Source organism: Balaenoptera musculus, chromosome 2 (assembly GCF_009873245.2).
Source record: "Balaenoptera musculus isolate JJ_BM4_2016_0621 chromosome 2, mBalMus1.pri.v3, whole genome shotgun sequence".
NCBI lineage: Eukaryota > Metazoa > Chordata > Mammalia > Artiodactyla > Balaenopteridae > Balaenoptera > Balaenoptera musculus.
In genome coordinates this window covers 102,295,906-102,319,218 of record NC_045786.1, presented here as the reverse complement: position 1 = coordinate 102,319,218, position 23,313 = coordinate 102,295,906, and the positions used below count along the sequence as shown (strand labels likewise).

The window sequence follows — 23,313 nt, the reverse complement described above, 5'->3', positions numbered from 1 at the left end:
CTTAGGAAGTGACTGAACGGGGTCCCCAAGAGTCTACACCAACGCAGAGTTCAGCCTCAGCCCTGGTTATCTCAGGAAGCCGGAGGGAGCAGTGTTCTTTAAAAGACACCACACTGCCTCCCTCCAGCAAGACTTAGTTAATCTTAGAAGCATAAGCAATGGAGTAGAGCTCTGAGAGAGTGAAACATGGACACAGAGTGCTGATGGGAGGTAGAAGAGATTCAAGATCTGAGAAACCCAACAGCAGAGTCTTAGGACATTTGGGGGATCAGTATTCATTCAGAAAACATTTACTTGACACCTGCATTCTGCCCAGCACCATACTAGGCACCAGGGAAGACTAGTTCAGTTTGGTGAGATGGGTGCTATAGTAAGTTTACACAGCACCCTGACAGTACAGGAGGGAGCAACTGGCTCCGTTAGAGTGAAGGAAGTGATGCTGACCAGAGACTTAAAGAACGGGAAGAGAGAAGGTGGGAGGGGGCGTCGTTTTTTCTGACTAAAAAGAAAGGCAGGTACTGAGACACAAAATGGTGCAGGACAGCTAGAAGTTGGTATGACTAAGTGTAGATGTGGTATGGGATAAGTTTCCAGGGAGAAAGGAGATGAGTAGAGATCAGTGATTAAGATTTAAACTGTGGGCAGTAGGTTTCCACCCGAGGGAGTCATCTTAGACGCTGAGTGACTATTAAGGAAGTGCTCGCAGGGGAGCTGGGTGGAGGCGGAGAAGCCAAGCAAGAGCTCCAGTTCAGCCGTGGAGGGTGGCTTCCCTCAGAGCCCAGGGGAGAGCACTGGAGTGTAAGGCCTCAGGGTAGCCCTGCCTGGGACAAGGGAGCCAGGCTGTCATTGCCCACCACCACCACTGAGCAGTCACCAGTCACACTTTGGCCCAGGTCGGGGCCAGGCAGGGCAAAGCAGCTCCAGGAGGTCAAGGGCAGCCTTCCAAGAAGAGCTGCAGGTGTCGACCTTGAAAACACATTGAAGGGGGTGTCATGCACAAAAATGGAAAAGGGCATCCGAGGGGATCTGGGCAGAGCGCTTAACACTGTAAGCTACAGGAGGGTCTAAGCAAGAGAGGAGTGTGCACCGATTTGTATTTGAGGGAGCTCACTGGGGCTGAGGTGTGGGGAGGATGGGCCAGAGGGAGGACAGGCAGGCATCAGAAGAGCTGCCCGGAGTCTGGCCAATATCCCGGATGTGATGGCAGCGGACGTGTGGGCTGAGGAGAGGTTGTAGGAGGCAGAGTGAACAGACAGGACCTGTAGGAAGGGAGGTGGGGCTGGTGCAGGACTGCCGTGCTGTTACCGCTGGCGTGGGGGCCATGAAAGCAGCAGCAGGCACAGAGAAAGAAAGAACGTGCCGGAGTTGTGAGGGAAATCAGCCGTGGTGAGACACAGGGGCTGGCTGAGATGTAGCCCCTACCCCTACCAGAGCAAATCTAGGGACTTGGCCGGTGCCCAGAAGATGCTTAATCCCCTAAGGGAGCCCAGGGAAGGATGGAGAAGAGATTTTTTTTTTTTAATTATTTATTTATTTATTTATTTATTTATTTATTTATTTATGGCTGTGTTGGGTCTTCGTTTCTGTGCGAGGGCTTTCTCTAGTTGCGGCAAGTGGGGACCACTCTTCATCGCGGTGCGCGGGCCTCTCACTATCTCGGCTTCTCTTGTTGCGGAGCACAGGCTCCAGACGCGCAGGCTCAGTAATTGTAGCTCACGGGCCCAGTTGCTCCGCGGCACGTGGGATCTTCCCAGACCAGGGCTCGAACCCGTGTCCCCTGCATTGGCAGGCAGATTCTCAACCACTGCGCCACCAGGGAAGCCCCCGAGAAGAGATTTTTGATTAGCATTTTTAAATTTACATTTCTAAAAGGTGACATTCACATGGGTCATAATCCAAAAGGTGTATAAAGGTGTACGGTGAGAAGTGCCCCCTCCTATCCCTGCTCACTAGTGCCCAGTCCCAACCCAGAGGCAGCCAGCACTACCATATTCTTCGATAGCCATAGCGAGAGCCCACGCCTGTACAAGCAAATAGCTAAGCATATTTCAGAGAAGAGATTTGACTGCGTGCAAATCTGGGCCTCTCTTTCTCCAGCTAAGGGGTTGTATTTTCCAGTCTCTGAGGCCTATTCTGGCCCTTGTGTTCTACACTTCTAAGCAAGGAGCAACCCTGGCCCAGAGGCCCCACCCCTTCTCACGTTGTTATGCAGGTGCTCCCCTTACCCAAAACTTCCCTACCCCACTAGCAGGGAGGGTAAGAGAAAGAGCAACTGAGGGCCTAAAGAATGGAGAAAAATGGCTGCAGAGAAGCAGTGGCGGTGCCGAGGAGCCCAGCCTTATCAGCCTGACCAGCCCTGGCCTCCTCAGAAGTGGACCCACACTGCACCTGTGAGATGCACGTCACACCTGAAGTGGATTCCTCTTTCTAGGGCAACTGCCCAAGGGTTAGGCGTGCCAAAGTGAGGCCAACCATGGAGCTTCTGTTCCCAAGGAGTCCCCAGGGATGTAGCTCTGACCAATTGGCTGACACAAAATAAGGTGATGGAAGCAGGCCTGAACCATGGCATCTCAGATGCCAGCTTCCGGGACGAGTCACGGAGGAGGACTTCCCATCGGCTCCTGAAGGTCCCTGTGGGTGATGTGAGTGACAATGGCGTGAGGATTCAGGCATGGGGAATGAAGAGCACACACAAGGCCCCAGAGGAGCCCAGCCCAATAGACAAATCAAAGTGAGATGGTCGGGCCCAGACCCACCCTTTTTCCCTCCTCATCCTGGCTCCTACCCACCCATGGCCCCCACTGTCTTGCATGTTGCATGAGGTCCCTTCAGCTCCCGGTCTCCCTGTCACTGGGGAGGGCCCCCGCCATGACCTCAGAAGTTGCTTCGCCGCAGCCTGTCCCCCATCCCATCTGGTCCCTGGTCCTCACCCCCTAGGTTGGTCCACACCTCCACAAAACCCCTCCTCCCCGGACCTTCGGCCTGTGTCCTCTCCGGCCTCCCATCCTTCCGCTGCTCCTCCTAGCCCCTCGGGGCCCCCTCACCCGCCCTTCCCCCTGGGCCCTCCACACAATCTTCTCCCTCCCCTTCCATCTCCCAGTCGGCTGGCTTTTGTTGCAGCCTCCTCCTTGCCCAGCCCTGGGCAGGGAGGGGTAGATGGGCACAGGCAAGCTTTATAAGACAAAGGTCTGCTTCTCAAAGTGCTTTCAGTTATCACCGTGAAACAATTAGACAGCCATGATGAGACCCAGGGTGGGGACTCAAAGGAGCAGGAGGGGTGGGCAGCCAGACTGCTCCCTGGGCCACAGACAACTCTTGTTCCTTTCAGGTTTCACCTTCCTGGGGGTATTAGAGCATCCTTACCCCTGCCTTTCTCTGCAAAACCTCGCCTCTGCCTCAGTTCCTGCCTCCAGCAACCAAAGGCATCCTTGCCCATCTCCATCTGTCCTGATTCCCTCTGGGACAGTCACCTTGGCCAGCTCCCCTACACACACACCTTTCTTGGGTGCCCCCGCCCAGGGATCATCCACAGAGCTTTATCACCGCCTGTTTAACCAGGCTGGCCTGGCTCATGTTGAGCTGCAGGGGCAGGTCTGAGCAGGGGCTAAGGATGGGCACAGGCGGGACCTTCTCTGGATGGATGGATGCCACTGCCCTCTGCACAGAGGCATCTGCAGAGCTCCGAAGTGGGCCAGCTCTCGCCAGGGCCCAGTGCAGCCTCGCTGGGAACAAGGTCAAGGGGTCACAGGGCCTGCCTGGCAACTTGTGTGCCAGAAGAGGAGAGGACCTGGAATCCAGCTGTGCTTAACTTGATAATGGGGGAATCTGGGAAAGAAAAGGACCCTTCCTTAAGCCCTTGAAATGGAGGAGCCTGCGAGGAATGCTGGGAAAGAGGCAGAGGGATGAAGTGGGGTCAGCTTTGTGCCATTTCTGTTACAAGTATGAACATATATGCTCCCATCCTCGACAGGCAGGTCTTGGCTCCCCCTTCCTTGGAGAGGTGGTTCCAGAAGAAACAGTCAAAGCTGGAACTCCACGAACAGATACTGCTCCAGCAGCCCTGGAGGGGCTGGTGCAAGAGAAGGAAAGGCAACTGGGCTCCGGGCTTTTGCTGTCACTCTAACACAGCTGAGCCAGCCAGAGACTCGAGGCGCTGTAGGGGCCGAGAGAATTCGTGTTTAATGAGTGCAGCAATGACCTAAACACTCTGCCTAGGTCAGACTTCATCTTTTTCATCTGCCATATGAGGTACGTACTCTCTTACAGCTGAGGAGACTGAGGCTTAGGAAAGTTGAGGTACTTGTCCAGAGTTGCAGGTCTTTACGGTGAGAGAGTCTGGATTCAACTAAATACATGACTCCAGAGTGCGAGCTCCTTCCCCTGCACCATGCCGCCTCTGCTGCTTGTTTTTTTGGTTTATTTTGTTGTTGTTGTTATTGTTATTTGGTTTTGGAGGAGCTTTTCTTTTTTGCGCAAAGGGTTGGGGATTGGGCGGAATGGTGAAAGCATTCCCAAGTTCACTCAGCCCAAGGACCCCTCTCGCCAAATACAGAGTTGCCCTTCTCTCATTGTGACATTTCCTTTCCTCTGCACGTTTGCTCGAGTTGTTCTGGTCCCTGGCTTGCCACCCGCTCCCTTCAACAGCCCCAGCCCCATTTCCACCTGCCAGAATTCTTCCCACAAGACTCATCTCGGGCTTCCCTGGTGACGCAGTGGTTAAGAATCCGCCTGCCAATGCAGGGGACATGGGTTCGTGCCCTGGTCCGGGAAGATCCCACATGCCACGGAGCACCTAAGCCCGTGAGCCACAATTACTGAGCCTGCGCTCTAGAGCCCTCGAGCCACAACTGCTGAAGCCTTCGCGCCCTAGAGCCCATGCTCTGCAACAAGAGAAGCCACCGCAACGAGAAGCCCACACACAGTAACGAAGACCCAATGCAGCCAAAAATAAATAAATAAATACATTTAAAAAGAAAAAAAAAAACTCATTTCAACCTCCTAGAAACTTCTGGTTTCTTCTGCAATTTCTCTTGCCCCTTTTCGGGAACCTATGACATTCACTTGGCTCTTGACTGGTATTAGAGCCGTGGATGTCCTCATCGGGTCCCCTAGATAAGGTTGAAAACCCCCTACCCCACCACAACCCCAGGACAGGAGCTGGGTTTTGGCCCCTTCTCCTCCTCCCCCCACACAGCTTCACAGAACCTTTGAACCCTGCACTCAGAACAGAATAGTGCTTAGAGTGTCCAAGCCACCCAGGGTGCAGCTGAGCTCACAGGCCCAGTGGGACCCACTGGTGAGGACTCCACCCTCCCTCCCTGAGGCAGGTGGGCTGAGCCAGCTAACGGCAGTGTCTGTGCCCCAGGTCTCACACTCCCAGAACTGCAGCCCCACATATTCCTCAGTCCTTGGGCTCAGCCCCACAGGCTACACATTGATCTCGGGTAGCTTCAGCCTGAAGCGGCTTGGAGCAGGATTTCGGTTCCCCGGCCAGAGACTAGAATCAGGCCGCGGCAGTGAGAACACTGAATCCTAGCCACGAGACCACCAGGGATGGTGGCCAGTGACAGGGCCTCTGGCCTGCTGGCTGTGTAGAAATGAATTCCCACAAAGATATGGAAAGTAATGAAACAAGTAAAGTGTTTATTAGGAGGAAAAAAGGGTGCATGTGAATAAGACTCACATGGGTAGACTCAGAGAGAGAGTCGCACCCTCGTGGTAGTTTGAATCACTTCTATGGGGCATTTCTTCCGGGTTTCCTTTGGCCAATCATCTTGCTTTGTCTGGCTCTGAGTCCACATTTGGTTTATCTCAAGGTCCTCCCATGTGTGCACTGCGCATCTCAGCCAAGATGGATTCTAGTGAAGAGGCCTATGGGTAGACTGACATCACCTACTGTGGGGTGATGCCCCCTCCCTTTTTGGCCCCCAAGGAGCCTTTCTGTACATGTGTAGTTGGAAAGGTCTCCTTGACCTCGAGAATGAGAAATATGTGGTCTCTTCATCTCCCATCTGGGCAAGGCTCAGTTCTTCTCTACCCCTGCCATTACTGTTAAAGTGTCTGCCAGAGGCAAAGTCCAGCTCTTTACCCCGTTCCTGTTGTTGTTTTTATCTGGAAGTGAAACAGGAGGGAAGGGGACAGGGCACAACCTTTAAAAGAATGACATAGCCATAGGACATGACAAAAACTGGTTAGAACCAACTAGGTCCAAGATGGCAGAAGATTTGACTTCCAGTAGACCTTGAGCCTCATTATATGCTCATTGTACTACATTAGCATATGCTAAATGACACACCCACCAGCGCCTGTGACAGTTCCAAGGCTGACCATCAAAGATCAAAAAGTGGGCGGTGGCCCAATTCCTGGGAATCTCTGCGCCTTCCCCAAAATAATTGGAATAATCCTCCTGCTCATTAGCCTATGAAACTACCCAGCCCATAAAAACTAACCACCCCATATTTCGGGACCTCTCGCCTTCTGAGATGGCCCACACTCTGTCTGTGGAGTGTGCTTCTCTCTAAATAAATCCACTTCTTACCTATCACTTTGTCTCTCACTGACTTCTTTCTGCAAGGAGACATCAAGAACCTGAGCTTCATTAAGTCCTGAAACCAGGCGTGTGATCTCAATTAAAAGACTGTGGGTTCAGGGGCTTCCCTGGTGGCACAGTGGTTAAGAATCCGCCTGCCAATGCAGGGGACATGAGTTCGTGCCCTGGTCTGGGAAGATCCCACATGCCGCAGAGCACCTAAGCCCGTGAGCCACAACTACTGAGCCCATGTCCCACAGCTACTGAAGCCCGTGTGCCTAGAGCCCGTGCTCCGCAACAAAAGAAGCCGCCGCAGTGAGAAGCCCACGCACCTCAGCTAGAGAAAGCCTGTGTGCAGCAACAGACCCAGCGCAGCCAAAAATAAAATAAATAAATAAATTAAAAAAAAAAAAGACTGTGGGTTCAAGTCCCAATCTGGGTTTAGGCTGGGTTTGAGTCCCGGCACATGCATTCAAGTCCCAATCAGAGTTACACGGTTTCAGCAGTGTAAACAGGAGGCTGGTTGTAAATGTCTCACCTGGAGCCCATCTATCTCCTGCCTCAACCTTAGCTCCCTGCCCCCTGCTTAGGGGCCTGGGTTCGGGAAGAGGACTGCGTAGCACGGCTGCCAGCTGTGGGAGCACTAGGGACCTCTGTGGGAGCAGGCTTGGGGAAACTGGCCAACCCTGCAAGCTCCCTGAACCTCAACTCCAGGTCCTCCCTGCCCACACCCTTCAGAACTCAAGCCTGAGTCATGCTGGATGCAAAGGGGACATGGAGACATAGTGTTGCTTCTGTCATCAGTTCCAGGCATTCTCCTTCTTTACACTGAGTTCTGAGGCTCCACACCACTCCCCGTCCGCCTCCTCCCCACCTCGCCCCAAGCTCCCTGCCCTGGGTTCTAAGAGTCCCAGCTCGCCCTCCTAAGCCCCATCCAGCAGGGTGCAGCATGTGTTGCTCTGACCACCATGGCTTACCATTCATTCATTCACTCATTCATTCTTTCCCAGGACCCCCTACAACCACCACCAGCTCTATCTCAATACCCTCTTTAATTTTCCTCGGGGCACTTACGACTTGATGAAATCGTCTTTTGTGTGTATTTGCTTCTACAGGGTCAGTCTCCCCAGCTTGAGTGTAAGCTCTACGAGAGCAGGGACCTTGGCAGTCTTGGTCAGTGCCGTGGGGTGAGCTGTATTGGTGCTCAGTGATTACTGCTCAAGGATTGACCGGCTGAATTATGTGAATGTTTGTTGAGCAACCACCATGGGGCAGGCAGGTGAGGAGACATGCGATCAAACCAGCCTTCTCGGTAGGTCATGGCAGGAGCAGAAGCAGAGGTGCTGTACGCCCACAGGATGAGCTGAAAGAGGGCAACACAGGCCCTGCTTCTGGGGAAGCACAGAGGAGATGTGTGTCTGAGCCCCAAGCCAGGGCTCCTCCCCCATACCTGCAGCCCCAGCTCCAAGCTCACTTCCCTGGGAAACCTCACCCACCCCCATAGGAGCTCACCCAGCACCACACACACCTCCCTAAGGGCAGAGCTGTAATTTTACATTTGCTTATAGGATTACTTGACTGCCTCTCTACACTGTTCCCAACACTCGGAGGGTTCTGTGCGACAGCCCCTCTCAGGACCATAAGCTCCATGTGTCCGTGTTTGGCCTCCGTGCCCAGCGTGGTGTCCAGCACAGGGGCACTCAGTCACTGTTGAATGAATGAATGGAACAGGGAAGGGGTAAGGGCAGGGTCCTCCCCAAAGCAAGCAGCTCCTCCTTCCTGGGACTGTCCTCTGTCCGCTGCTCTCATCTCCCAGCCAGAGCATCCCTTCCTTCCCTAGGCCCCCACAGTCTCACCTTGTTCCAAGGCTTCTGTTTCTCATGCAGGCCTAGAACCTCAGGACTGCTACTTCCTGGCACCACTCACAGTGTATACGCCCCAAGCCCAAGGCATACCATGGAGTTGTACAGAGGAGGCTGCCACCCAGGCCCTGCCACACAGCGAGCTTCTTGGCCACATTCCCAGTCCTACCAGTGCTCTGGGCAATACTGTCAACTTCACCAACCACCGTGCAGTGCAGAGACTCTAGTTCTGGCTCAAGAAGTTTTTCCAGATATTCAGCCCCACTTCCTGGTTGCTTTCCCTACATCTCTTCCCCTAGAGATGCCAACCTGAGTCAACACCTGCCACACCCTGGGAGAGACAGGATGCTCTAGCGTGGGGACTTTCCCTCTGGGGCCCTTCTGTCTTTTGGGCCCAGACTTGGGGCCCTGCCGTTCCCTCTGACTGGCCAGTCTGTTCCTTCCTCTTCTCCAGTTATGGGTACCTGGTGGCACTGTTGTCTATCGTGGAATTTCCCCAACCCGGCACAAGGCACTGGGGAGCAGGAAGGAGAGGAAAAAAATCCAAGCACGAGGACCAAGTACAAAGGACCCCAGGACCCTGGGGAGGTGGTGAATATAGAGGATCTTCTTGGGCTTTGAGTCATTCTGGTTCCCTGGGCCATCCCAGGTGTCAGATTCCTTCATAACTTTGGGGAACATTCTAGTCCTTGAATGTTCTCTACCCCATTCTCACAAAGTTGTTGACCAACACATGCTTGATTACCTTCCATGATGGTGAGCTCACCACCACTCCTTTAGGCCCATTCCACCTTTGGACAGCTTTAATTATAAGAAAGTCTTCCCCCATAACAAGGCTATATCTGTTCACTGGTCTTTGTTCTTTGCACTCAAGATTAACAGAATCAATGTGGCTTCTGTTCCAACTAGCAGCCCTTCAAGAGTTTGAAGACCACTATCATCTGCCCCTTGAGTCCTCTCCCCCAGTTCGACATTCCTTTGTCCTCTCTCTGGTTGTGGACTCTCCTCACCATCTTGATTGCTCTCTCTGGACCTTGCCGTTTGTCCCTGTCCCTCTTAAAATGCACCAGACACTCCCAACAGGGTCTGACCATCACAGATTTGGGGCCTCTGCACCCCGTCATTCTGGGTCCTAAAGCTCTCTTCGTGCAGCTCAAAGTCAGGTCAGTGCTTCTGGCAAGGAGTCGACTCTTACCAGCCCTATGCCAACCAGAATCTCCCTGTCCGCACACATTGGTGTTATTCCATCGCCCACACATCATGCTCTTGTGCAGAGGATGATTTGAGGACCAAAGAACCCAATTGTACCTCTGTCACTATTCAGTGCCATCTGGTCAAATATGGGCCCTCAAATTATGTTTAGATCCAGATTCCATCATCCAGCATTCCTCCCAACTACATGTTAGCTACCTTCAATTATGAGAATGGCACTGTGTGCTCATCCAACATATCACTGAAAAGTGCCACCACTAGGGACTTCTCTCCAAGTTGACAAACACACATTAACCACTATTATTTGGAGATGAATATCCTACCAGTTATATCTGCTATCCTATCATCCTACCCACAGTTAACCGTTTTATCCCTCAACATATCCTGAGATGGAGCTGACGGGTGTAAAAGCTCTATGATAATCACTGGGAAACCTGGTTTCCAGCCCTGGCTCTGCCGCCAACGTGTATGTGGTTTCATGTCACCAAGTATCTCTGGGCCGCTGGGAAATGAACGGGAGCCAGATGACCTGTCGAGCCCTCTCCAGCTCTGATGTCCTGTTCTGTGGTGGTCAAGGTTAGAGAGAAGGTCAGGAAGCTGGGGGAGAGGAGGGTCCATGTTGCAAGAGGTAAGAAATGGGCACTTCCGCTCATGCATGGGGAAGCTTCAACCCCACCCTTCCTGCTGGGCGGCAAGTGCCAGGCTCTGCTCTTGCCCTTGCAACTCCTTTACTTCAACTTAAGCTGACCCTCAGCCTTCCCAGCATTTGATTTCCTCTCAAATGCCCGGGGTGCCCCCATCCAAACATCTAACCACTGCTCACTTGATACCCTGCGGAACTATGGCCCCAGGAAGATCCAGACCATCAGGTCTGAGTTCCTCTGAGTGGAACTCCCTCCCCACCCAGGCCTCCAGCACACCCACCCCAGCTTTCCAGAAGTCTTGTGATACTTCCACACCCCCTCACTCTCCCACACACTCTGGGCCTTTGCCGGTTGCAGCAGAGCACGGTGGGCAAGCCAGGCAGAGGGAAAGTGAGTAAGAGTGTCTTCTGGAATCAGACAGCCAGGGTCAGTTGGTTTGTTTGTTCAATTTAGAGAAGTAGAAAACTTTATTGTGTGTATATAAAGGGTGATTTAGTTGTCCTCTGAAGGGCACCCTGCCTCCCAGTGTGAGACCAGGCTCTTACCACTTACAAGCTGTGTGACCTTGGGCAGATTTTCAGTTTCTTCTTATCATGGCTGTAAAGAATTTAGTCATTATTAATATTGGCTTCAAGGTCACAGAACCTCTCTTCATAGTCTGTTTTTTCCTTCACTCCCCCATTGAGGATTCTTCACCCCACACCCCCAGTCCTGCCCTCACCATGCCTCTACCAGAGCTTGTTTGTGGGTCCCTCATCTCTGCCTCCTGGGATCCCCATTTTCTGCTGGGTAGAATTACTACCCGTGCCCACGCTGACATCTTCTGTTATCGACAACAGCAACTTTAGTCATCTGACTCTGGTTGATTAGTGTTCAATTAGCACAGGATCGAGGTCAGAGGGGACCAAAAAGGGTATAAAATTTTCGATAGAGTAATCATAAACTTGGTAAGGGAACTCGGTTTTAGGGGGACTTGGTTTCCTCCCAGCTGTGTGACCTTGGGCAAGCGACTTAACCTCTGTGAACCCACTGTATGCATTGGTCCTCACTGTAAAATCATAATACCTACTTCACATAGGTAGTGAGAACATCAAATAGGATGTCTGAGGCTCAGTCGGTACTCAGTTATTACTTGTTCTTTTCTCTACATAGAAGGCAGTAAAATCCCTTCCTCAAATGTCATTCAGATTGTGGCCCTCAGACACCAGCATGGTTCCCACTTATCCCACACAGGAAGCCAAATATAACTCCTGACACCTCCTTTTGCCTTAAAGCAAGAGGCTTGTCTTGTTTCCATTGCTCGTATCTGCAAAGGCGCCTGGTTCAGCTTCTGCCTGCCTGACTGCCTGCCAGCTAAGTCTGTCACAACACATGCCTGAAATGCCCTTCCTGTCCTCTTTCCAAACCCAGGCCCCACCTTGGAGGCAGATTTTGAGACTCGCTTCATCCCTTAAACCTGCTTGACTCAGACTTCCCAGTTTCAGGATTACTAATCACTAAAAAGTATTTCGTGCCTACTTCAGCCTTCCTCCGCCCTTAGTGACTATGAGGTAAGACTGTATCTGGCAGATCTGCATCTGTAGGCACCTGTGTTCCCAGGTATCTGGCTGTACATGTGAGTGGTTATAGAGCAGGAAGCAAGAACAGGTGGTGACCAAAAAAACCCAACTAAACAAACAAAAAAAGCAGTTGGTGTGGTAGAGAGAGGTCTGGGCTAGATCAAACCCATGCCCACTTGACCACTTGCTACATGGGTAGCACTTAGCAAGTTACTCAGCCTTTCTTTCTGAGCCTCTATTTCCTGGCATATTTGTCATGAAAATTAGAAAATTACTACTATAACTATCCACTGAGCCCTTACTCAGAGCAGGCACTGTCCTAAGCACTTTACATAAACTTTTACATTTTATCTTTACTTCAACCCTAGCAGGTAGGTAACATTATTTTTCCTATGCTACTGCTGAAGGAGTTGAGACACAGAAGAAAGTCAACACAGAGGTTAAGTGCCTCGCCCAGGTCACATATCTAATAAGTGGCAAAGCCAGGATTTGCACCCAGGCAGTCAGACCCCAGAGTCCACGTTCTTTTTTTTTAAATTTATTTATTTAATTTGTTTATTTTTGGACCTGTTGGGTCTTCGTTGCTGTGCGTGGGCTTTCTCTAGTTGCAGCGAGCGAGGGCTACTCTTGGTCGCGGTGCGCGGGCTTCTAATTGTGGTGGCTTCTCTTGTTGCGGAGCACAGGCTCTAGGCACATGGGCTTCAGTAGTTGCAGCATGCAGGCTCAGTAGTTGTGGCGCACGGGCTTAGTTGCTCCACGGCATGTGGGATCTTCCCGGACCAGGGCTCGAACCCATGTCCCCTGCATTGGCAGGCAGATTCTCAACCACTGCGCCACCAGGGAAGTCCCAGAGTCCACGTTCTTAACCACTCTGCACACTGCTTCCCACGTGTGATCCTGTGTGTGTGCAAAGCTCTTGACACAGTGACTGGCACAAAGACAGCCGTCAAATGGTGTAACTCTTTCCTCACTGGGACAGTGAGGAAGTACAGGAGGCCAGGACAAGTGTCTCTTTTCCCCTGTAACTTGTTACAGGGCCTCAGAAAGGACAGAATATAGAGTGGGCACTTTACACACATTTCCAGGGCCTGAAAAAGGTGTGGAAGAAATGTAAAATATTTAAAGCCATATTTTCTTACCCAGATGTGTGTTATAAACATACACATGCTACATGGACACACACTTCTCACAAATACAGCACACTCACACATACACACTCAGTGACCACTTTGAACCCATGAAGATTCCATCAGGAAACCTTCCTAGGCTGGTCCAGGCCTCACAATCTCTCCCATCCCTGAATGCCAACAGCCCTCACCGTTAGGCCCAGCCAAGCCAGCCCTCACTATGCAGTGTTGTATTCATTCAAATAACTACCCAATAACTACTGAGAACCAGGGCCAAGTATTGGAGAAGCAAGACTAAAAAAAAAAATATTGTTCCTGGGCTTCCCTGATGGCGCAGTGGTTAAGAATCCGCCTGCCAATGCAGGAGACACGGGTTCGAGCCCTGGTCCGGGAAGATCCCACATGCCGTGGAGCAACTAAGCCCGTGCGCCACAACTACTGAGCCTGCGCTCTAGAGCCCGCGAGCCACAACTACTGAGCCCGCGCCACAACTACTGAAGCCTGCGCGCCTAGAGCGCGTGCTCCGCAACAAAAGAAGCCACCGCAATGAGAAGCCTGCGCACCACAACGAAGAGTAGCCCCCGCTCGCCACAACTAGAGAAAGCCCGCGCGCAGCAAGGAAGATCCGACGCAGCCAATGCATACATACATACATACATACATACATATATACATAAATAAACAAAATTTAAAAAAAAATATATTGTTCCTGTCCTCCAGGAACTCTGAATCTCCTAGGCGATATTAGCATACAAACCAAGACCACCGTAGGCACAGCAGGGTAAGTGCTATCACTGACAGACTGGGGCATTTTAGAGAGCTTCCTGGAGGTGACACGAGTTAAGTTTTAAAGATGAACAGGAGTTATTCTGGCAAAGGAAGAGGTGTGGAGGAAGGAGAGTAAGGAAGCGGGAACAGGTTAATGTGCTTGGGAAACTGCAAGTCATCCTACCAGGTGTGATGAAGAGTTTTTAACAGGGACAGGCAGGACATGAGGCCATAGGGGTAAGCAGGGTCCAAATGCCAAAAGGTCTGATGTGCTGACCTGAGAGATTCAAAGTCTTTCCTGAAAAGATGTCAGGAGCCATGGAAGGGTTTTGGGCAGAAAAACAACATGATCAAATCTGCATTTCAGAAAGATTGATTCAGCAGCACAGAGGTGAACTGATAAAAGAGGGGACAGGGTGGAGATGAGGGGACATTGAAAAGACTTCCAACAATCCCAGGAATAAATGAACTTAAATTCTTAGTGCAGTGGGAATGGAGAGGGTATTTAAGAGATATCAAGGAAAAGTGGGGAGGCCATCCACTAAAATAGGAAACATAAAGGCCAAAGTTTATGCTGGAAGGAGGGGAGACAATGATACCTTTTGACTTTTGGAGTTCGAGGTGTCTCTGGGATACCCAGGTGATACCTAATAGGCTTATGAATATGTGTGTGTCTGCGACTTCCCTGGTGGTCCAGTGGGTAAGACTCTGTGCCCCCAGTGCAGGGGGCCAGGGGTTCAATCCCTGGTGGGGGAGCTAGATCCCACATGCCACAACTAACAGCCCTCATGCCCCAACAAAAAATCCCACATGCTGCAACAAAGATCCAGCGTGCCACAACTAAGACCCTCTGCAGCTTAACTAAATAAATATTCTATAAAAAAATGTTTGTGTCTCCTGTGTGTGTGTACATTTTTTTCCATTATAAAAGCTTGCAAGACATCTGGGCTGGAGATATAAATTTAAGTGTCATCAGCTTACAGATGGCAATTAAAACCATGAGTGTGGATGAAGTCACCCAGACAAAGTGTGGGCCAGAAGATCTGTGGGCCCAGGACAGAGCTCTGGAGAGCTCCAACTCCAAGCAGTTGAAGGCTTGGATTTGTGAACATTCTCCCAAGGAAGCAGTGTGTGAAGTGGAAAGGAGTGAGGAAAGGGCCCTGGATATCACCAACATTTAGGGGAAGAGACGGTGAACAGATGAGAAGAGAGGGGCAAAAGTGCAGGAGAAGCCAGGACAGGGTGTCAAGTCTAGGGAAGTCAGCAGCGTCAAATGCTGCAGAGGTCAGTGGAGGTAAGAAGAGGAAACTCCATCAGTTAGATTTAGCAACTAAGAGGTGGCGAGTGCGGCCAGAGAGAGGTTAGTGGAGCGCTGAGAGGGTGGGCTTCCGGCTGTTGGGGAAACCTTTTCAAATGAAACGCCGTTTGAGTAGGTGGCTGGAATTGCACCCCGCGCTGCTTTCCCGCGCGCGCCACAGTCACGCCTGCACACTCTTACACACCAGAGGGCTAACAGGGACTTGGCGTTCCCGGACAGGGCTCGCAGAGATCCTGCGCAGGCGCCTCCGGAGCCCGCCCGCTCTGCCGCGAGCCCCTCCCCAGGCCTGCAGAGGGCGCTGCGTCTCGGAGAGCCGGGGCGTGACGCCGCTCTAGCTAGCGCTAGCGCTCGGGCTCGGTGGTGGGCGCCGCAGCTCCGCGTCCCGCACGCCTCCTCCCAGCACAGGTGGGTCCGCCGGCGGGGGCCAGCAGTGCTTGGGAGCCGTGGGGCGGGCGGGTAGCGACAGCCTCTGGGCGCGGAGTAGTCCCCATCACCTAAGTGCTCCAGCTCGGGCCCGGCTCCGGCGGATCGGGCTGTGGACAGGGCTGCACGTGTGCAAGTCCCATTCCGGGTGGGTGCCTTCTGGACGTGCAGTGCCTGTCCCAGAACCCCTTAACACCCCAGGGGTCTCCGCCCCGGCTCGCCCGCGGCTTCCTGGGGACATCTAGGGGTGGGGCTACCAGGGGCGGGGCTCCCATGATTGACACGTCTTTCCCCAGGTTTCACGAGCACCACTTGACCCCTCCCCTGCCCTGAATCTGAGCCAGCACCATGGTGAGAACCCTGAGCCCAGCCCCTCACCTCCGCATGCCCACGCCCTTGCCCTTGCCCCTGCCCCGCGTGGGGCCTTGCCTCCGTTGCCCGATATAAACCTGGGGCTCCGCAGTGGGGGTTCCGGTGGGTATGCCCCTGCAAGGCAGCCTGCACTCTTGCAACCCGCCCATCCCTGTAGCACGGGCGCCTGAAGGTGAAGACATCGGAAGAGCAAGAGGAAGCCAAAAGGCTAGAGCGGGCACAGAAGCTGAAGCTATACCAGTCAGCCACCCAGACTGTCTTCCAGAAGGTGGGGCCCTCAGAGGTAGTCCGCTCCCACAGTGGCTCCCTTAGTATGTATAGCACTGAGGCCAAGAACTGCGCCTTAGAGTCAGGCTGCTTGGATCCATATCTGCGTTCTATCAGGTACTAGCTGTGTGTCCTTGGGCAAGTTACTGAATCTCTTTGGACCTCAGTTTGCCCATCTGTAAAATGGGCCTAACAATTGCACTTACTGCATAAGGCTGTTGTGAAAATTAAATGAGAGAATACATGTAAACCCATAAAGTGCTTTGTATAGTACCTATAGTATAGTATGGCATTCACAGAACAGTCGGTAGTTGTATTTATGTTATTAGCCGTGTAGCAGGAGAAAGATATGATCTCTCTGACCCTGCTATCTACCTTCTCAGCGCCAGGCTGGAGAGCTGGATGAATCAGTGCTGGAACTGACAAGCCAGATTCTGGGAGCCAACCCTGACTTTGCCACCCTCTGGAATTGTCGCCGAGAGGTGCTCCAGCGGCTGGAGGTCCAGAAGTGCGTAGGGGTTCAGAGCCCCGGGAAGATGGCCCTGGCTCTGCCCCTGCCCTGCCTGGGTCCAGGGCTGGAGGAAGAGTGGGGCAGCCAGGGGCATAGGCAGAGGGCAGTGGAGGGCTGGGTGCAGAAAGACAGGGGTGAGCTGAGATTGGGTGTTGGAGGGCCCTGACCCCCATTCCCCTCTGGGTGCAGGTCCCCCGAGGAGTTGGCCACTCTGGTGAAGGCAGAACTGGGCTTCCTGGAGAGCTGTCTGAGGGTGAACCCCAAGTCTTACGGTACCTGGCACCACCGCTGCTGGCTGCTGGGCCGCCTGCCAGAGCCCAACTGGGCCCGGGAGCTGGAGTTGTGTGCTCGCTTCCTCGAGGTTGATGAGCGGAACTGTACGTGCCTGCAGATTCTGTCCCTACAGCCCTCACCTGCCCCACATTCTGGTACTAGGGCCTCAGTAAGGCCCAGAGTGGGGAGGGATGACCAGGATGGGCCCACTGAGCTGATGGCAGAAGGGATGATGGAGCCAAATGTATCCTCCATGGAGTGCAGAGAGGTGTTTCTCAGGATCTCCGAGGGAACTCCAGGGGTACCAGCCGGGGAGATTTTCTTGCCCTGCTTCTGAGATGTGCTGTCTGCCCTTCCCCCCAGTTCACTGCTGGGACTACCGGCGGTTTGTGGCTGCACAGGCAGCTGTGCCCCCTGCAGAGGAGTTAGCCTTCACTGACAGCCTCATCACCCGAAACTTCTCCAACTATTCCTCCTGGCATTACCGCTCCTGCCTCTTGCCCCAGCTGCATCCCCAGCCAGACTCTGGACCCCAGGGGCGCCTCCCTGAGGATGTGCTGCTCAAAGGTAAGCAGAGTCAGGGGGTGCTGGGGAGGACTCTGCAGTGCCACCCTTCCAACCCTCATGCCTAGGCCTGTTCCTGAACCTGCCGCTCGGGAACTTGCCTGGCTCTGGTGGTGCATAAGATCCAGTCCCTGGCTGCAGGGAGCCCAAGTGTCCAATGGGGGAGATAAAACTGAAATGTGCAGCCCCTGGGCAAGGCCAGCCTATAGGTGAAACTGCAGGCTGGAGGAACTCCAAGGTGAGGGTGGGATGTTGAGGCGGCCAGGAGCCAAGCAGGGTCCTAACCACAACCCCATGCCTCCTTGGCTCCTGCAGAGCTGGAGCTGGTGCAGAACGCCTTCTTCACTGACCCCAATGATCAGAGTGCCTGGTTCTACCATCGTTGGCTCCTGGGACGAGGTGAGCAGTGGGGGAAGAAGCTGGGTGATTAGGGCTTAGAAGAAATGGAAGAATATTTAAGGAGACCTGAGGCTGTGTCTTCCCCCAGCGGATCCCCAGGATGCCCTGCGCTGCCTGCACGTGAGCCGGGATGAGGCCTGTCTGACTGTCTCCTTCTCCCGGCCCCTCCTAGTGAGTCCTGCAGCTTTTGCCGGAGAGCATCGTGGATCGTGGGCCTGGTGCTGTTGGAGTGACGGGTCTCTCTTTGTCCCCCGTGCCAGGTGGGCTCCAGGACGGAGACCTTGCTGCTCATGGTGGACGAGTCACCCCTGGCCGTGGCGTGGAGGACCCCAGATGGCAGGAACCGGCCTAGCCACGTCTGGGTATCCCAGGATTGGTGGGCAGAGTGGAGGCTGGGGTAGGGCTGGGCTGGGACTGTCAGGAAAGGGGTGCAGCCGGGCTTTTTCTTAACCCCATGCTCCCAGCTCTGTGACCTGCCCGCCACCTCTCTCAACGACCAGTTGCCCCAACATACATTTCGTGTCATTTGGACAGCAGGCGATGCCCAGAAGGAGTGTGTGCTCTTGAAAGGTGACACAGCCCGCACCTCCCCCCTTGGCAGCAGCCCTCATCCCTCTCTTCCCGTCATGGGTGTCCCCTCCGACCACCTGCTCTTTCTCACAGGCCGCCAAGAGGGCTGGTGCCGGGACTCCGCCACGGATGAACAGCTCTTTAGGTGATGATGACAGGGAAGCACGCAGACGAGGATCGGGGCTCTGGACTCTGGGCATCAGGCAGCTGGGCAGGAGGCTGGGGGCTTAAGCAGATGATCTCAGACTGGATACTGGGGCTGACTAGTACCCCAGGGCTGGGGCATCATCCCCTCCCCCACCCTGCCCACCCTCAGGTGTGAGCTGTCGGTGGAGAAGTCCACGGTGCTACAGTCCGAGCTTGAATCCTGTAAGGAGCTGCAGGAGCTGGAGCCTGAGAATAAATGTGAGGCCCGATTCCCTGAGCTCCCGCTCCCCTGAGGAGACCCCTTTCGGGGGGGGGGGCCCTTGGGGAGAGCGGGAAGGGTCTCCAGAGGATGGGAGCAGAGGAGGATCCAGGAGGGACCATCCTCTCCCCCGCCCTCTCCCCAGGGTGCCTGCTCACCATCATCTTGCTGATGCGGGCGCTGGACCCCCTGCAGTATGAGAAGGAGACGCTGCAATACTTCCAGACCCTCAAGGCAAGTCGGGTCCACGGGAACCGGCGAGGGGGAGGCCCAGCGGGCAGGAGGAGAGCCGCTGACATGCATTCTCTGTGCCTTCTCCCTGCCAGGCCGTGGACCCTATGCGGGCCGCGTACCTGGACGACCTGCGAAGCAAGTTCCTGCTGGAGAACAGCGTGCTCAAGATGGAGTACGCGGAGGTGCGTGTGCTGCATCTTGGTCACAAGGTAGGGACTGCACACGCGCCTTCCCGGCCTTCGCCCCGCTAGCTGGCCTCCCTCTTCCTCATGACCTGGCCGGCTTTTGTATCCGCTCCCCGGGCCTCAGCCGAGACACTCACCATGCCCCCGGCTTTCCTTCAGCCGCACGTGCCTTTCTGGACATTTCTTCCTCAGCTCATTCCCATGCTTCTCTCCCTGGAGCAGGCCCCGACACCTAAAACCTGAATAGTTTCCAGAGCTTTCTGACAAACCCTCCAGACTCTCTTTTTCCTCTCTAGTCCTTCCCAGTCAGTCTCCCCAACACGTCACCGCTGCCCACCTTCGCTCCCACCAGCCGATCCCAGACTCACCAGGCCCGCTCCCACCGGTGTCTGTGTTTATCCCAGCACCCTGCTCCATCCCCCGTACCTGCCCCACTCCCACCACTCCACTGGCCACCCCATCCCCAGGGCTCAGGTCTCTCCCATGTCCTTGACATGGAGCATGTACTGCCAGGGGTGGTGAGGTGAGCGTCCCACCTGCTCCCTCTTCTCCTCAGCTGGGGTCCCCAAGGGCCTGTGTGGGGCACACAGGGCAAGTGCCTGACAAACGATGGCTGAGGACCTTCCCCCAGGTCTCGCTGGGTATCTCATCCCCCCTTCTCAGGATCTGACGGTGCTCTGCCACCTGGAGCAGCTGCTCTTGATCACTCACCTCGACCTGTCGCACAATCGTCTCCGAGCCCTGCCCCCTGCCCTGGCTGCCCTGCGCTGCCTCGAGGTAAAGCACTTACTCCTCTGTCACTGTCCTGGCTGGTCCTTTTCCCCTTCCTCCACCTCAGAAGTCTGCCCACCCTACAAAGAGATGCCCAGGTCCTCCCAGACCCCACAGATGACCCCTGCCTTCTCCTCTGTCACCCAGCCTGACCCCAGGAGCCCTTCCATGCACTGTAAGCTAATCACCCTGGGCTCTCCAGTTGCTTGTACCAATCCCAGGCTGACAGCTGCCTTCCCTGCCTTGTCTTCCCTGCCCTCCCTGCTCCCCAGGTGCTGCAGGCCAATGACAACACTATCGAGTCCCTGGACGGTGTCACTAACCTGCCCCGGCTGCAGGAGCTCTTTCTGTGCAACAACCGTATCCTTCCTTCTGGGTGCCTTTCAGACAGCAGGTAGTGCAAGGTGCCACACCAGGAAGGGACAGACAGCAAGCAGAGTGGTGTGCCCCTGGACATGGAGAGGGGGCTCTGGCTGTCTAAGCTGAGGAGAGAGGGTAGCCTGGCGCTTTATGAGGCTATCATTGACTTGTACTGGTAGAGTTTTGCAGGATGGAAGTAAGTGACTTACTCAAGCCAGAGTTCACAAACCAGCAGCCTACAGATATTCTTGGGTAGCGCATCATGTTTTTAAAATCAGGAAGTTTCATATTTTAAAAAAATCTAGAATCCTGATTCTTCTTTAAAAAATGGAAGTTAAAGCAACCTTTAACCTGCATTTCCACTTGGCAGCCCTTGGCCATTGGTGGATCATGGGTGCCTCTGCATCTGGGGCTAGCTTTCACCTTGGCCATAGTCTCCACCACTCCTTCTGGGACTGTATCCAGTCAGCCTCCTGTGCTTCCTGCCTGGCCCCCGGGGGCTGGTGTTTGCAGTCTAGAGCCTTATGCTCTCCGGGGAAGCGGACAAGGTGCCCACCAGGCAGGCTGCTAGGCAGCAGTCCCTGTTCTTGAGGGAAAGCAGTGATGGGTGCACAGGAGCAGGTGGATCTGGAGGAACCTGCCGAGCTTTCCTTGACTCCTGCCCAAGGCCTCCATCAGCCTTCAGTGCTCCAGCCTCTTGCCTCCTGCCCCAGGCTGGTCCTCCTCAACCTGCAGGGCAACCCCCTGTGCCAAGCAGTGGGCATCTCGGAGCATCTGGCCGAGCTGCTGCCTTCAGTTCGCAGCAGCCTCACCTAAGAGACTCTGCCCCCGCCCCCTGCCCTTTAACTTATTGGAACTGAATAAACAATGAAGAGGCCCCCAAAGGCTGCTAAGCCGCCGCCGCCGCCACCATCATTACTACCGCTACCTATCCTGGAAAGGAAAGGGAGAGAGTGAGGGTATGTCAGTTCACCCCCTCTACTTTCGTTTTATGCTCAGTCCTGCTGTTCCCTGTCATGGAGAACCAAAGCCTCAATATCTGGGGCAGAATCAGGGCAACGGCTGGATTTGAATCTACATTCTGGTTTGGGGCTGGGCTGGGTCTAAGTTCCAGGCTGGAATCAGATTTGAGTTCAGGTTCCGGTTGGGGCTGGACCACAAAGCAGCTGGAAGTCTCTCTAACTGAAAGGGCTCGTAGAAGTTTCTCCCGTGACCTGTGCCCCTTCTAGATGCCCTGTCTGCCCTGGCTCTCCTTCACCACAGCTGAGAAAGCTCTTCCCAGGAGGAGTAGGCCAGGTCACCCTGGCTCCCCTCTCTTACAGCAACACTGTCAGTCCCCATGAGTAGCATGCTCTGGATAAAGAGCCCTTGGAAATCCTTGATCCCATTTGGTCCTCACAAGCTCTCAGGGCTGAGACGATTAGGCCCATAGTACTGATGAGGAAACTGCTGTTAAGATGCACCCAAGGTTGCTGAGCTCAAGTGCTGGAGCCAGAGCTGTCTCTGCAACTTGGTCTGGGATTCCAGATTCATGTTCTTGCTTCTGGATTGGGCAGAGCCTGGCCCCAGCTCCCGAGGTACCGAGACGGTGTCTTTTCCCATGGTCCCCCCTCCAACACACATACACATACCTTGTCCTGACTGAAAGACCTGAGGCACTTGAGCCTCCCCGGAGGGAGGAAAGGGGAGCGACTCAGGGGTGAGGGCACTGAGTTAAACCTGGCTGGGTGGGGAAAGAGAAAGATTGAAACAAGAGGGAGAGAATGTGACAAGGCATTTTCCTGGTTCCCTGAGAATCTACCTGGACCCACATGTGCTCACACACAACCGGACTCTCAGGGCCCTGCCCCTCCCATATCCATAGTGATACACAGGCAGCCCCTCCATGAAGCCCTTTGGCTGACCTGGCTCACACCTGCCTGGAATTTTGATTTCCGCCAGTGCATCCTCTTGAGTGTGCTGGAGGATTTGGGGACTTAGACCTGCACAGGAAAAGGTCACGGGGATGTGGAGGGCTCTGTGCCCGGTCCTAGAGCCTCTGTCCCAACTCCCCAAGCCACCTCCCTGCCTGATGCATCACCAAACTCAGCATCTCCTCCAGTCAGCTTCCTTGTGTCCCCTTGCCCACCCTGTTTTCACTGTCTTCTGTTCAGGGTCCCATGGACAGAGCTGGGACAACAGCGGGATGGAAGGAAGAGACCCCAGGAACAGGGTCCCAGCCTTCCGGAAGATGTCTGACCTCTTCTTTGCCTTGGGGTTCTCTTGGTGGCCTCCCTGGCATTTCTCCCAGTGTCAGGGTGAAGTTGGGGCAGGTGCCTGGAGCCGGTTGGTCAGGATTCCCAGGAAGAATTCCAGGTTGGAGAGCCCTGGCCTCCAGCTCACCAGACTTTCATCTCTGAGAGAAGCGGGTACTCTGCAGCCTGGGGAAGGGGGCCTTCATTCCCACCTGAGCCTCAGAGCAAAGACCTCAGCCTCCTCCAGACCCCTAGGTTTGGGTGGTGGGGGGTGGCGGTTAGAAAACAAAGAGATTGCTTCTACTCTGACCCCCCTAATCCTCAACCTGGAGGGACACAGGAATCAGGGGGCAGCTCACTCATGCTGGGGGCTGTGGCCTAGCTAGAGGAAGAAGGAGGGACAGACAGATGGATGGTGGGGGCTGGCTGGTGGAGCCAGTCGGAGGGCCTGGCTGCTGATGTCACCAGTGTGTACCAGCTTGGGATGTTGGGACCTCCCTGGGCAGGACGAGTCCCAGAGCCAGGCCGGTGGGCAGTTTCACAGGGTCAGAGGCGGGCAGCCTGAGCTTGGGAAGAGCGAGTCTGCTGGATAGAGGTGTGGGTGGACCCTCCGTGCCCCCATCGCGCTAGAGAAACTTCCCACGTTACAGGGACGATTCTTTCCCCCTCACCCACACGTGGACATCCACCAAGCCAGGTTCCCCATCCAGAAAGCTGCTCGAGGA

The 23,313-nt window shown here is 54.3% G+C and overlaps 1 protein-coding gene across 2 annotated transcripts; it reads left to right on the top strand.

The window, feature by feature from the left end:
* The first annotated feature begins 15,324 nt into the window (after positions 1-15,324).
* On the top strand, positions 15,325-22,713 carry RABGGTA (Rab geranylgeranyltransferase subunit alpha). 2 transcript variants are annotated; one of them, XR_005018779.1, is made up of 18 exons: positions 15,444-15,590; positions 15,739-15,793; positions 15,972-16,082; positions 16,465-16,589; positions 16,782-16,969; positions 17,229-17,432; positions 17,745-17,828; positions 17,917-17,999; positions 18,089-18,190; positions 18,293-18,398; positions 18,492-18,543; positions 18,715-18,803; positions 18,950-19,038; positions 19,131-19,247; positions 19,887-20,000; positions 20,267-20,354; positions 21,022-21,313; positions 22,508-22,713. XR_005018779.1 is itself a non-coding variant. In XM_036843748.1 (17 exons), exons 2-17 carry the CDS (start codon positions 15,791-15,793, stop codon positions 21,168-21,170), a joined length of 1,704 nt encoding a protein of 567 aa, XP_036699643.1. In that variant the 5' UTR covers positions 15,325-15,424; positions 15,739-15,790; the 3' UTR covers positions 21,171-21,253. The 2 variants fall into 2 exon arrangements, 1 of the variants encoding a protein (XP_036699643.1); XM_036843748.1 differs by lacking the exons at positions 15,444-15,590; positions 22,508-22,713 and adding an exon at positions 15,325-15,424 and having other exon boundaries at positions 21,022-21,253.
* Positions 22,714-23,313: the final 600 nt, after the last annotated feature.